This window comes from Typopeltis vanoorti, chromosome 4, assembly GCF_054136105.1.
Source record: "Typopeltis vanoorti isolate ZY-2024b chromosome 4, IOZ_Tvanoo_1.0, whole genome shotgun sequence".
NCBI classification, from domain to species: domain Eukaryota; kingdom Metazoa; phylum Arthropoda; class Arachnida; order Uropygi; family Thelyphonidae; genus Typopeltis; species Typopeltis vanoorti.
In genome coordinates, this window is record NC_143552.1 from 33,834,115 (window position 1) to 33,849,873 (window position 15,759).

Genomic DNA, 15,759 nt, shown 5'->3' on the forward strand with positions numbered 1-15,759 from the left:
GAAAACAGAACAGATAATAACACATTTATAACTGTTTAGTCAGTTTTCAGAAGATGATAAATCAAATGTGAAAATAAATAATACAGAAAGGATGGTATGGTGAAAAGCCAGTTTGAACAAATTCACACGGGAATGAAAGCAGCAGAAACACCAAAGTAGGGGTATACAAGATGATCACAATAGACCATAATGATCTGAGCATTGGACAAGAAATATAACTGTTAATCCATGCCTGTAATCCATAGATATCTGTTCAAAGATAAATGAAAGTAAAGAGGTCAATTTGTTGGCCAGATGGTTAGCATATCTGCTCTTCATTCAATATAGGTTGCTATAGCTTTGAATCCCACTATGGCCATGGATGTTTATAATTGTCTTCAGGTGGGATATGAATTTCATTGACTGGTGGGCAATGAAATTTTTTAATTAAAAAAAAAATTCTTAACCCACATTACTAAAGATGTATAACATCCAACGGGTGGGAGTCACATAAAAAGAAAGGAGAGTAAAGAGCTACTATCAGTGATAGAATCATATAAAAAATGTATATCAGAAAGTAACTTGATTAATAAATGTAATAATTTATTAATATTTAAGATTGTGAAAACAGAACTGTTCTGAGAAGGGTCACTTAAATGAAAGGGAAGATGGAAGATTATTGATAAAATGAGATTGAAACAAACATGACAGAAACAAATAATGACCAAAAGAAAAACAAGATGCAGGTGGACAATACAATTGGGAGTGCTTTAGAACAGCACTTCCCAAACTGTGGGCTGCGGCCCCCTTGGGGGCCGTAGGTTTTGCTGAGGGAGGCCGTGAAATAATGAAAACAAATTTAAAATGTTTTAAGACTAAGTAGATTTTTCTTATCTTAAAAGAAACGCATTTAACTTTTATTATTTTTTATATTTTAATGGAAAAATTCACACATTGGTGTTGGTTTACAAACTTTGCTTCCTGCATATTTCAGTGCTTAATGAATATTAGTAAATGTATGCTTATTCATATAAGTGTCATTTCAAAGCAGTGGTTAATTGTATTTACTTTGAATGCTCTCTGGGGAAGCTCCAAATCTTCCCGTCCCTTTCATCACGAACGCGTGATGAAAGGGATGGGAAGATTTGATATTGACTTTATATACATATCAAAACTCGTTTCATATTATCACTGTCATCCGAGCTAGTTTTCTGTTACCAATAAAAGTTTCGCATGTACTTCACGCATGAAAAAAAGCTTAAACAAGTTCATGTGGGGAGATGGTAACTCGCTTGCAGTGGTAAACAACACTCCCTCCCTAACAGCCACTATACTGCAGAGGCAATAAAAACAAGTACTTTTATTATGCCAGTGAATAAGGTATGAGCAGTCTGTGTAATATATTTCTCAACAAATAGTGCAATTAGAGACAACTGGGATAAAAACACACTAATTAATGAATCATGTCCCCTCATACAGAAACTATGCTATATAGACTGAAACAAAACCATATGTTGCATGGGCAAACACAGTATCTAACTAAAAACCATTGTTATTAATTAGATGTATGTGAGTTCGATTTTGCAAGATAGCAATAAAATTCAACCGAACGTGTTAAAATTTGTAAACGTGTTAAGACTAAGAAATATATATATAGTGAATGTCATGGCAGTTTCACATATGGAATTCAGTTGAAGAGAGTTAGCATTTCAACTCAATTGTCAGCTATGCTTTTATCTTTCTTTTGTTATAGCGATCTTTTGTTAATACCGCACCAATCATATGCACGTTTTAATAACCTGCCTTTGCTGTCTGTTTCGCATTAGGCTTAATTACTGTAAAGGGAGAAAAGTCACAAAAGAGAAAAATGTTCCTGGTCCAGGGATTCCCTTATTTAGGTAATATTCACTAATTTCATTGTTATTCTGTGGTGTGCCAGTATCGGTAAGCGGTGCTATTATTTGATTTATTCTACGTTAAAAATTTAACCCTGAGATGGATAAGTGGCTGATTAAAAAAAAAAAAAAATCCAGCAAACAATCAGAAGAAGCAGAAAGACTCAAAAAAAAAAGACAGTATTTCATATTTTACCAGAACAGTCCGCGTCGTCTTCAGCACCAAATGGCAAGATGCAAAAAATGTCACATGAAAAAATTCAAAAATACGATCCTTCTTATTTGAAATATGGGTTTGTACCATCATATAATAATCCAAACAAACCTATGTGTGTAATCTGCTGTAAACAGTTATCAAATGATTGAATGCGAGACCCGGAAAACTTTGTCGCCATTTAGATACTGTTCATGGGGAATATAAGAGTAAGACAATTGAGTTTTTTTCAAAGAAAGGCTGAAGAATTAAAATGACAAACTAAATGTTTTTCAAAGCATGCTAAACTGAATGACAAATTAGTAAAAGTATCTTTCAAAATTGCTTTGTTAATTGCAAAGCAAAGAAACCTCATACAATTGGTGAAGACCTCGTCTTACCAGCAGCAATAAAAATTTGAGAAACTATCTATGGTTCCAAAATATCAGAACCTTTTAAAAAAATTCCAGTGTCTAATAACACAATTAAAAGAAGAATAGATTGCATTGCCGATAATATCATGTCTACATTAATTTCACGAATCAAATAAAGTAATGCATTTGTCATTCAGCTTGATGAATCTACAGATAGTACAAAGGATGCTAACTTAATGGTTTTTGTTAGATACCTCTATAATTTTCAAATTCATGAAGATCTACTGTTTTGCAGAAATCTTTCCGGTACAACCTAAGGAAAAGATATATTTGAAAAAGTGAATAATTTTTTTAAAGAATATGAACTTGATTGGAAAAATGCATCGGGATTTGCACTGATGTTGCCGCAGCCATGACGGGGAGAATTTCAGGTTTTGTAGCAAAAGTAAAAAAAGTTTATCTGAATGCAAGACATGTTCATTGCCTTATCCATAGAGAAAACTTAGTATTTCGAGAAACGGAAGAATCGTTGAGTAAAGTGTTATCAGAAGTTTCTACTGTAGTTAATTATATAAAAAGTAATGCTACTAATTCAAGATTGTTTCGTATTTTATGCCAAGAGATGGATTCCAATTACGACACTCTTTTATATCACACAGAAGTAAGGTGGTTGTCCTACCGAAAAGTTCTAAGACAAGTTTTAATGTTGAAAGATGAACTACGAATTTTTCTTCTTGATAAGAATCCCATGTTAGCATCTCATTTTTGTGATCAAAATTGGTTGTGTTTCATTTCTTATCTGTCGGATTTTTTCGAAAAAGTTAATGAATTGAATCTTTCTCTGCAAGGAAAAAGCACCAATATATTAACACTAAACATTAAATTGCAAGCATTTCAAAGTAAACTTTCTGCGTGGTTAAAAAGTTTTAAGGATAATAAAACGGAAATGTTTACTTCTCTTCATAAATATGTTAAAGAAAATAATATTTTACTATCAACAGAAAATAAAAGGATAATAATTAACCACCTCACAAATTCTATGTTTTTTTTTCGAAAAATATTTTCCTAATTTGAATGAAGATAAAGAATATGATTGGATAAGAACACCATTTGCTCCTTCTCTACAATTTATCAATCTTCCATGGTCATCCCAAGAAGAACTAATTGATATGAGAACAGATTCAACCATCGAATCAGAATTTCTTAACAGTGATTTATCCGAATTTTGGATTTGACGACAAAAAGAATGTTCTTCATTAGCAAAAACAGCCTTAAATATGTTAATTCCTTTCGCATCTACATACCTTTGTGAAACAGCATTTTAATCGTTATTGATAATTAAAAATAAACATAGGTCCTGCTTATCAATGGAAGAATTGGAAAGAAATCTAAGAATAGCCATTTCAAATATTTCACCTGATATTGACTATTTGTGTAGCAGTATTGAAACACATCCATCATATTAAATTGTTATTAAACTTCTTTTATGTTTTTAATTCTTTCTTTATTACTAATCGTCTTATGTTTCATGTGCTTGTGTACAATATGCAAATGTACAATAACAATATATCTATCTATATAAAAATCTGAGATAATGTGCCATGTCAATTTGTATGTAAGATGCTAAAAATGTAATATTTGCATTTGATTTTTACAATATTCGCTGCATATGTTTTTGGATATAAATTAGTATTGAATATAAATACAATAAATATTATAATAATATATGTCTCAATTACGATTTTTTTTTTAGGGGGGGGGGGCGTGAAATATTTTAATTTTTATAAAGGGGGCCCTGACATCCAGAAGTTTGGGAAGCACTGCTTTAGAAGATTAGAGTACAAGAACTGATAACATCATAGACCTGACAAATAAATGACCAATTTGGAAAAATGTTGCTGGAGACTTATATGTTGGATCATAATGCTTGGTGTACATCCTTGAGGGTATATACTAGAAAATTATGAAGACAACTGCATAAGTGAACTGTATATTTGTATTTAATTGTTATATTTATGTATATATAAAATTAATTTCATTGTTATTCTGTGGTGTGCCAGTATCGGTAAGCGGTGCTATTATTTGATTTATTCTACGTTAAAAATTTAACCCTGAGATGGATAAGTGGCTGATTAAAAAAAAAAAAAAATCCAGCAAACAATCAGAAGAAGCAGAAAGACTCAAAAAAAAAAGACAGTATTTCATATTTTACCAGAACAGTCCGCGTCGTCTTCAGCACCAAATGGCAAGATGCAAAAAATGTCACATGAAAAAATTCAAAAATACGATCCTTCTTATTTGAAATATGGGTTTGTACCATCATATAATAATCCAAACAAACCTATGTGTGTAATCTGCTGTAAACAGTTATCAAATGATTGAATGCGAGACCCGGAAAACTTTGTCGCCATTTAGATACTGTTCATGGGGAATATAAGAGTAAGACAATTGAGTTTTTTTCAAAGAAAGGCTGAAGAATTAAAATGACAAACTAAATGTTTTTCAAAGCATGCTAAACTGAATGACAAATTAGTAAAAGTATCTTTCAAAATTGCTTTGTTAATTGCAAAGCAAAGAAACCTCATACAATTGGTGAAGACCTCGTCTTACCAGCAGCAATAAAAATTTGAGAAACTATCTATGGTTCCAAAATATCAGAACCTTTTAAAAAAATTCCAGTGTCTAATAACACAATTAAAAGAAGAATAGATTGCATTGCCGATAATATCATGTCTACATTAATTTCACGAATCAAATAAAGTAATGCATTTGTCATTCAGCTTGATGAATCTACAGATAGTACAAAGGATGCTAACTTAATGGTTTTTGTTAGATACCTCTATAATTTTCAAATTCATGAAGATCTACTGTTTTGCAGAAATCTTTCCGGTACAACCTAAGGAAAAGATATATTTGAAAAAGTGAATAATTTTTTTAAAGAATATGAACTTGATTGGAAAAATGCATCGGGATTTGCACTGATGTTGCCGCAGCCATGACGGGGAGAATTTCAGGTTTTGTAGCAAAAGTAAAAAAAGTTTATCTGAATGCAAGACATGTTCATTGCCTTATCCATAGAGAAAACTTAGTATTTCGAGAAACGGAAGAATCGTTGAGTAAAGTGTTATCAGAAGTTTCTACTGTAGTTAATTATATAAAAAGTAATGCTACTAATTCAAGATTGTTTCGTATTTTATGCCAAGAGATGGATTCCAATTACGACACTCTTTTATATCACACAGAAGTAAGGTGGTTGTCCTACCGAAAAGTTCTAAGACAAGTTTTAATGTTGAAAGATGAACTACGAATTTTTCTTCTTGATAAGAATCCCATGTTAGCATCTCATTTTTGTGATCAAAATTGGTTGTGTTTCATTTCTTATCTGTCGGATTTTTTCGAAAAAGTTAATGAATTGAATCTTTCTCTGCAAGGAAAAAGCACCAATATATTAACACTAAACATTAAATTGCAAGCATTTCAAAGTAAACTTTCTGCGTGGTTAAAAAGTTTTAAGGATAATAAAACGGAAATGTTTACTTCTCTTCATAAATATGTTAAAGAAAATAATATTTTACTATCAACAGAAAATAAAAGGATAATAATTAACCACCTCACAAATTCTATGTTTTTTTTTCGAAAAATATTTTCCTAATTTGAATGAAGATAAAGAATATGATTGGATAAGAACACCATTTGCTCCTTCTCTACAATTTATCAATCTTCCATGGTCATCCCAAGAAGAACTAATTGATATGAGAACAGATTCAACCATCGAATCAGAATTTCTTAACAGTGATTTATCCGAATTTTGGATTTGACGACAAAAAGAATGTTCTTCATTAGCAAAAACAGCCTTAAATATGTTAATTCCTTTCGCATCTACATACCTTTGTGAAACAGCATTTTAATCGTTATTGATAATTAAAAATAAACATAGGTCCTGCTTATCAATGGAAGAATTGGAAAGAAATCTAAGAATAGCCATTTCAAATATTTCACCTGATATTGACTATTTGTGTAGCAGTATTGAAACACATCCATCATATTAAATTGTTATTAAACTTCTTTTATGTTTTTAATTCTTTCTTTATTACTAATCGTCTTATGTTTCATGTGCTTGTGTACAATATGCAAATGTACAATAACAATATATCTATCTATATAAAAATCTGAGATAATGTGCCATGTCAATTTGTATGTAAGATGCTAAAAATGTAATATTTGCATTTGATTTTTACAATATTCGCTGCATATGTTTTTGGATATAAATTAGTATTGAATATAAATACAATAAATATTATAATAATATATGTCTCAATTACGATTTTTTTTTTAGGGGGGGGGGCGTGAAATATTTTAATTTTTATAAAGGGGGCCCTGACATCCAGAAGTTTGGGAAGCACTGCTTTAGAAGATTAGAGTACAAGAACTGATAACATCATAGACCTGACAAATAAATGACCAATTTGGAAAAATGTTGCTGGAGACTTATATGTTGGATCATAATGCTTGGTGTACATCCTTGAGGGTATATACTAGAAAATTATGAAGACAACTGCATAAGTGAACTGTATATTTGTATTTAATTGTTATATTTATGTATATATAAAATTAAACTGCAAATATGAATATCAGTCAACAAAACTTTTGAAAAATGCATAATTAGTAGTGAGGAAATATTTCTTGTAGATGCAGCCTGAAATTGACCATTTTATTTGTTTTGGTCCCTACTAGTAAAAAAAAAATGTTCCTGATTTAAAGAAAGAAAAACTCATTAAAAAAATAGAATACCATAGACTGTCCTCACCTGAAGAAAATTATTCATATGCCACTACCTACTGTTTATTATCTCTATTAGCATGGTTAGCCAACAGTAATTTTTTAGATGCATGGGTTTTATATTCTTTTTGATGTATTTTTCTTCAAACTTTGCATGATCTTATTGATCCCTGAAGAAAATTCGAGGTTAGCATAGTCACCATTTAAAATTCTGCAACAGTATAGAAAACTAATATTGTTTTACAGATGGTTATATTTTTCTAGATATATAATCTCCACTTTAAAAAAGCTTTCCTGTATTCTTGGAATACTTGACTTTTTTGTGTTCTGAGGCTCGTGTCAGATAATTCATGAATTATCACAGTAATGATTTTAGTAGCTTGTTGATGAATTATTTATATTTTTTGTATTTTGCATGTATAAATAAATATACAAATTAATAATAAATTACAAATTTATTTTGTCATTTAAACTGTTTGCTCATTCTGTATTTATTTTTTTAACAGATGACACCATCATAAATTGGTGAATTGCTCTAAGTTTCTTCTCTACAGAAATATTTACTCCAATGTCCCTCTGGACTGGTGATATCCATGTGGGTACAGGCATTCAGCTACCTGCCTACAAGGCCACAATGGAGACAGAATCAGTTAAGTCAGGACACAGTGAACATTCTTCACGGTCTCCTAGAAGCAGAAGTCATGGTAGCCACAGAGGTCCAACTAATCATCATTACCATCATAGTCATCGTAGCCGAAGTTCTAAACATTCAAATCATTCAGCTACTAATAGAAGTGAATGTTCATATTCCACAACACTAACAAACAAGTGTTCTCGCAATGATAGACCAGAAGGCGGGGAAGTAATCGAGGTTCAGATTCTTTCTCAAGATGACAACTGGGGTGATAATACAACTGCAATCACTGGCAATACCAGTGAACATTCTGTGTCCATTGACAACTTGACAAAGATGGGTAAAGACTACGAACATGGCCTGGCATTTCAATGTCAGATGTGGATGGGCTCTGTGGTAGCTGCAGTATTGTCTGCCTGTGCCTTTCTTTCACCAATTGTGATGGTAATTTTGCCCAAAATAGAAACAATGGACTGGAAAGTTCAAAAATGTGGTCCTGAATGTGATGGTTTGTTAATAAGTTTATCATTTAAATTGCTTATCTTATTAATTGGTACATGGGCTGTATTTTTTAGAAGGCCAAAGGCTACTATGCCAAGAATATTTATTTTTCGTGCAATAATCTTAGCTCTTGTTTTTGTGTTCACATTTGCCTATTGGCTTTTTTATGGTGTTCGTATTGTTGAGAAGCGACATGATGATTATCACAGTATTGTGTTATTTGCCGTGTCACTTGTAGATGCATTACTTTTCATCCACTACCTCGCCATCATTCTTATGGAGATCAGACAGTTGCAGCCACAGTATTTTGTGAAGGTGGTTCGATCACCTGATGGGGAAAGCCACTGCTATAACATAGGACAGCTAAGCATTCAGAGGGCAGCAGTGTGGATTTTGGAACATTATTATCAAGATTTTTCCATTTATAATCCTTATTTGGACACTATTCCCACCAAGTCTCGCAAATCAGGCACTGGATTCAAAGTATATGAGGTTGATGGTGCTAATAATAGTTCTGTAAACTGTCGGTCCCATAGCACAGTTGCTTCTGATTCAAGACGTCGAGATGCTAGTCACAATGAAAGGTTTTATGAAGAGCATGAATATGAAAGAAGGGTTAGGAAAAGAAGGGCACGGCTTATTACTACAGCAGAAGAAGCTTTCACGCACATTAAAAGGCTCCAGGATGAACAAGGTAACAGCTTATTGCATACCTATTCAGTTTATCAAATTTGGATTACTTTATGAGGGCTTGAACAGGTTTTCCTAATTATTTTAAAGCTTTTTGTATTAGCTATTCTGCCACAAATATACGTTAACCTGAACCTGATATTTATAATCTACTAGTAAGAGTTTTCTCATAGTTGTTGGATCATGATGTTTTTAAGCAGAACATAGAATGTTTGTTTCAGATAAGTGCAATATCGGGGAAACTAGGTGGTGGTAACTCATGTTTCACTGTTATTAGTAAAAATACAAAATTTCTTTATCAGAAATTTTGCATTTCCTTGAACAAAAATTATTAGACCTTTTCTTAAGTTAGAAATATGGATTTTTTTAAAAATTATCCTTTTGTTCTCTGTCCCTCAAGGAAGATCTGCCAAAAGATTAGTACAACCAAAATGGCAATTTATCACTGTCATTTTGGATGAATTTTCATCCTTCTGTTAATTTTTATATTTCTTAACAGCAAGATTTATCGTGATCATTAAATTGCATGGTCTCCAAACCATGCAGTTAATGTCTAGATTTAATGCAGAAACCCAAAGAAATGTCACTTGAGCTTAGCTAATTTTCTCACTTAGCTAGTAAACTTTTTTTTTTAATATATTGAATCCATACATGAGAGGTCACAAAAATCTATAATACAATGATGCCATGTATGGGAAAGTGGTTAAGAACGAACCTAACAGGTTTCTTAAAGGGTTGTATTCATTCTATCTACCTTTTGTTCCTAAGAACAAGGATAAATGGAATGAGGGAAGAAGCTGAGAAGTTGGACTTTACATGGATGATGATCACTGACTGCTCATGTTCTTACATGATCAGAGGAATTGTAGTAACCAGTTTAGTGAAGCAATGACTATGAAAGTACCTTTAAAAATGCATAGTGTAGAAACAGTGCTGCCCACAAGAAAGTGGATGAAAGAAGTTTGTGTGAGAGATGTTATCTATTAGTATCAAGTAACCAAAAAATTTGTGCAGTTTTCGGTAGAGTTTGCTGCAGTGACTTGTTTTATTATGTACTGGTTTGCAGAGTGAAATTTTTTGTAATAAAGCACAAATACATGTCAGTCAATCAGTGCACTCTAACTTGGTGTGTACTCTTTTTCTGTGCCTTTGAACCCTTTTAAAATGTCATTTGAACCTAGTGTAATTCGGACTTGTTCTCTTTGCAAATTTAAACTCTGTTTGAAGGCTTCAGAAGCATCCCGTAAGGCAGGGCTGTCCAAAGCACTTCCTGCAGCCGCAGTGCGATTTTGTGCGGCTCACCTTAGGTTTTGATTTTCATGAGTGAAAAAATAAAATACCAATTTGAATTGAATGTATATTAGATATTTTAATTGTATCGCTAATCGATAATCTCGATGTTGGTAATTTTATTTGGTGTTTTTACATTACTATATACCCACCATCATCATCAAATTCCTGATATTTACCCTCAAGGGGTATACAGGATATGATAGTACTACATGAAAAATTTACATCATTAGTAACTTCCTATCTACAATTTTCCTCCAAATCAATCTGTTACCTGTCAAGGCTTCAACATTGTCAGATCTTATATTTCTATCTTCTAAGGCACTTTTTACTGTATCAATCCACCTATATCTTGGTCTTCCTCTGGGTCTTTTTCCTGCCAACTTGGCAGAGAACACTTGTTTTGCTAATCTTTTCCTCTCCCATACCACCTGAGATTAGCTCTGTTAACACATTCCTAGATGCCAACAGTCAAGTTCTTTCCTAATATCCTTGTTTTTAATATGATATTTCCATTGATTTCATCTGTTCACGTCCCTAATCTTTCTCAGGACTATATACCCACGCGTTTTTCAAATATTAGACGTGTCAAAGAAGCATTCTTATACTGTTTTGTTCCAACGGCCATGCTCTGGGCGCTAATGGAGAATACGAGCGCGCAATTGGTGTTGTTCATTTGTTCAGCTATCGAGGCAGCTGCTGCTGCTCACCAAATTACTAGATACACATAGTGGTGCTGGCCTCAGATATTTTTTTTTAATGTGGCCCTCAGATTACCTAAGGTTGTACAGCCCTACCGTAAGGTATGTGTGGCATTTGGAAAAGATGCAGTAGCAGATTGTAGTGTGCAGAAATGGTTTAAAAAATTTGTTTCTAGTAATGAATCACTCGAAGATGCACCACGTTCAGGAAGACCTTCCATATTGATAATGAAGAAGTATGTGCCGCTGTTGAAAATAATTCTGCATTAACATGTCAAAATGGCTTGTTTTTATGACACGAACAAATTGATAACCTTTGAAGTTTATTGTCATCTGATAATGCATCTGGGACCCATTTGCTTAGCTTCCATGATTTTCCCAGTTGATGCAAGTGTAAACGAAATGTTTCACCACTCAAATGTTTAATATGAGTGGTGAAACATTTCGTTTACGCTTGCATCATCTGGGAAAATCATGGAAGCTAAGCAAATGGATCCCAGATGCATTGTCAGATGACAATACCTCCAGTACTGCACACTTCAAAGGCTTCATCCCCAGAAGACTATGTTTTGTGTGTAGTGGACTGGAGCTGGTACTGTGCACTCTGAGTTTCTTGCTGCAGTCCAAACAATTACTGCTGAGATCTACTCATTGCAACTCGAGTGTGTGTGCAGGATGTGTTATATTCAGAAACAGCCAGGACTAGTTAATCAGAAGAGAGTGCTATTATTACAGGACAACACAAAACCTCATACTGCAAAACTTATCTGTGAGAAGATTTGCGCTTTAGGATGGAAGATGTTTCCTCATCCTCCATATTCTCCTGAAACAGTGTTTAAGACATTGATTATGGAAGATCTTGAAGCTTGACTCATTTGAGTACTACAGGTTTTCTTGAATGAAAAAGAGGAATGGAAAGAGTGTTGTTCTTAGCAAGAAACTAAGTAGATTTGAGCACTGATGTATAGGAATAAGAGAGTATAGAAATCTGGGGTACCTCAGCATTGACGCAGAAATCCGATGACAGGAAACGGTCCATCATGACATGCAGTGAATGACTAGAGAAGAAACTGGAACTCCAATCACCAAGTGTAGGAGGGAGACCATAAAATGGTAGTTTAGTTAGAAGGCCTCAGTGCCAGACATGATCAGATGCCTTTGAAATCAAAAGTGACTGCATAAGTTTCTCCATATCTTTCCATGGCCTGTGTCCAAAGGTGGGTCAAGTTACAGAGAAGGTCTGGAGTAGAATAAGAATGGGGGAATCCATATTGATGATCATTAATTAACTGATGGGTAACTGATAACGTAGGTAATGAAGAATCTGGTTGTTGACTTTCTCCATCTCTTTTGAGAGTACTGAGGTGAGGGCATTAGGATGGTAATTTGATGGCAGACTTTAGTCTTCCTTCTAGGGACTTGATAAATAAGCGATTTGGATTGGGTTGGCCATTTGTCATACTCAGATGGTACGGGATGGGTGTGCTCCAGAATTAACAAGCTTTTAGTACAACTGGAGGGATACTATCTGGACCTAGAAACATTAGTATCAAGACTAATGAGGATTTTTCTGATGTTCTTCTGGAGGCATGCCATGAGCAGTTGTTGGTGTTGTAGAATGTGATTTTCCTTTGCTTTCTCTATGAAAGTTGTGGATTGATAATGGTTGGATGTTGTTACTATCTAGATGGGAGAAGATCCTTCAGCTTTCTAGTTCCGCTCTTATGCAGAATAGCTTAAGTGAAGGCTTGACTACCCTGTGAGCAGGAGGCAAGCTCATTACATTTGGCTCTTACAAAATCTTGGATTTGCTGAGGATTTTCTCATGTTTGATTTGCTCTATTTTAGGCTAAGTAAGATGCTGGAATGTTTGATTTGAGCCATTGAATATCTGCTGAAGATTTATCTTGGAACTGCCATGGTACATTTTTTAGATATCTAGGTCTTTGAATTGCAGTAGAATTGGGAACAAAGGCACTCATTCCAGTTAAATTGTTTGGATTGAGTGAACAGAAACACTAATTGCACCATGGAAAAGCAATTACATTCGGGGCTCTCTTTATGCGGTAGATACATTCCACAGAAAACCGCATATAAAAAATTGCACAAGAGGCCTAACTTACGTTGAAAAATTAGGGATGCGTTCCATAATTTTCTAAAACTGCATAAAACCGAAGCGATAAATTAAAATAAACCTAAAATTGCATAAAAAAGTTTATGAAAATTCAGGAAAATAAGAATGCTAAGTTTGTTTTAAAGCTTTATTCATTTAATTTTATTGAAAAGTAACAATTTACATTTTGTCATCAGAATTATCATCACTATTAGACAATATTCGTCAATGTTTGCGAACCGGTGCAAAATCACTTTCATCATCAGAAGAGATTGCCAGCGCATCAAATCTGTATGGTAAAGGCAATGGTTCTTCACAAACAGAATTAGCTTCACCCTCGATCTGTGCGGATTTATTCTTCAGACAATTAATCAGTGATTAAACTTTGTGATAATGATTTCATTAATTTTTTATACAGCTCACAATATCCAGACATACAGTTCTTCAGCTCATTTTGGAATTTAAAGTTTCTTTCAGAATTTGTGTCATTAACAAGAAAATGATTTTCCAGTTTATTGCACAGTTCAAGACCTTCTCGAATTATATTTGCAGTGAGGGGGACAGGTTTTTCTTCTGCTTCACCGTTGTTTTCTGGATCTTCATTGTCTGAAGTTAATTGATATCAAATAACATCATCGTTACTTAAGGCATTATCCACAAGCAATTCATCTACATCGTTCTGGCTAAATGTATCAAAACCTTCTCCACCAATTTCATGTGACAAAGTAATGATTTCAGCTGATAATGTAGATGTTTGCATGGTTGCACTGTTTGCAACACATCCAGGCCAAGCTGCTTTCCAGCAGGTATTTGAAGTTTGTGGTCTTATTTCAGTGATAGCAGATGCAACATGATTTAAGCAGTCCAAAATAGAAAATTTTTTCCAGACGCCAGTTACCGTTAATGATTCATTTTCTAGTTTATCCAATATAAATTGAAAAGTGTGCTTAACATAATATTTTTTAAAAGTAGCCATTATGCCTGAATAATACTTGTTGTATTGGGTGGAAAACACACTTCCTGCACGTTTGGATGTTCTAAATGCGAATGACTTCGTGCATTGTCAACAATTAATAAAACTTTAAAATCAAGAGCATTTTGCTTCATATATGTTTCTACTTCTGGTATAAAGCAGTTATTGAACCATTCAGTAAATACAGCAGTTATTACCCAGGCCTTTGTATTGGCCATCCAATGTATCAGCAGCTGTTGTAATAGATTTCACGGTATGATATGAACACCGATGGATAAGAAAATAACTATTTATTAACTTAGAAGCTAATATTTCGCTGGTGTTATATCCAGCATCTTCAGAGCACACAACACAAAGTTTGTAACAAAAGCAAGACAACCACAATCTGGTGTAACAGTGGGGCTAGTATAAGTAATTGCAGAATGCAACACAAGACTAGAGTCCTAATATGGTGCCATGTAGGTTAAAAAGAAAAAAGTTCAAAGTTTTGAAATAGTAGTCCAAATGATAGTCTTAGAAAGTTTGAAAAATAAAATAAAAGTAATAAATATTAATTTGGTCTTAGGATGACTGTCTCCCAAATCTTTGGTAGATTTATACAGCCATACTTGTTAAGGTTTGGAGTATGTTTTAAAGCTTCTGTTGATTCCAGGAACAACCTCTCTGACTTGTAGAAGCTTCTGTGCATTACTTTTGTTTCTTTCCAATTGATCCTGTGTGCAGGGGTATCCAAATCATGGTCTGCCAGACCCGATTTGCCATAGTGAAAGTGTCGGATATATTTTTTGTGTTCACTGAGGCAGATGTCCACAGTTCTTTCTGTCTGTCCGTAGTAGGTTTGATGACAAGAACAGGGCACTTCATAGACTCCTGGATGTGATAAAGGAGTTCATTTGTCCTTAGGTGAACGGATGAGAGTTGCTAATTTTACATAAGGTCTGAATACTGTGCGTAGTAGGTGTTTGTTAAGCACACTAGATATCTTTTCAGATGTGCCTTTAATGTATGGGATCGTGATAATTTTGTTGTAGTCTTTTTTGGCAGATAGAGGGGATTTCTGAGTAGCATTTAGTATGTTATCTATCTTATGGGGATTATAACCATTGGTTAAGAAGGTGTGACGTAGGTGAGAAAGTTCAGCAGTGAGAGCAATGTCATTGGAACAGATTGCTCTAGCTCTATGGGTTAGTGTTTTTAAGATACCATATTGTTGAGAAGGGTGATGGTGTGATTGTTTGTGTAAGTATCTCCCTGTATGTGTGGGTTTTCTATTAACTGAAAAGGATAAGGAACCTTCTGGAAGATGTGTGATCAGTGTGTCCAGGAAGGGCAGGCAGTCATTGGCTTCTAGTTCCATTGTGAAGTGGATTTTAAGCTGGCTGGCTATTTAGATGCACTAAAAATGTATTCAATGTGTCTGGGCCATGTGGCCAAATAGCAAACACATCATCAATATACAGGGAGATATTTACACAAACAATCACACCATCACCTTTCTCAACAATATGGTATCTTAAAAGCACTAACCCATAGAGCTAGAGCAATCTGTTCCAATGACATTGCTCTCACTGCTGAACTTTCTCACCTACGTCACACCTTCTTAACCAATGGTTATAATCCCCATAAGATAGATAACA

General features: G+C 33.9%; 1 protein-coding gene across 1 annotated transcript in view; it reads left to right on the forward strand.

The window, feature by feature from the left end:
- Window positions 1–15,759, forward strand: part of Vang (Strabismus domain-containing protein Vang) — an 81,197-nt gene that overhangs the window by 26,254 nt on the left and 39,184 nt on the right. The window contains exon 3 of the mRNA XM_090391069.1: window positions 7,727–9,049. Within this exon, the coding sequence (XP_090247195.1) occupies window positions 7,789–9,049 (1,261 nt within the window). The 5' untranslated portion in view covers window positions 7,727–7,788. The remainder of the gene's footprint in view (window positions 1–7,726; window positions 9,050–15,759) is intronic.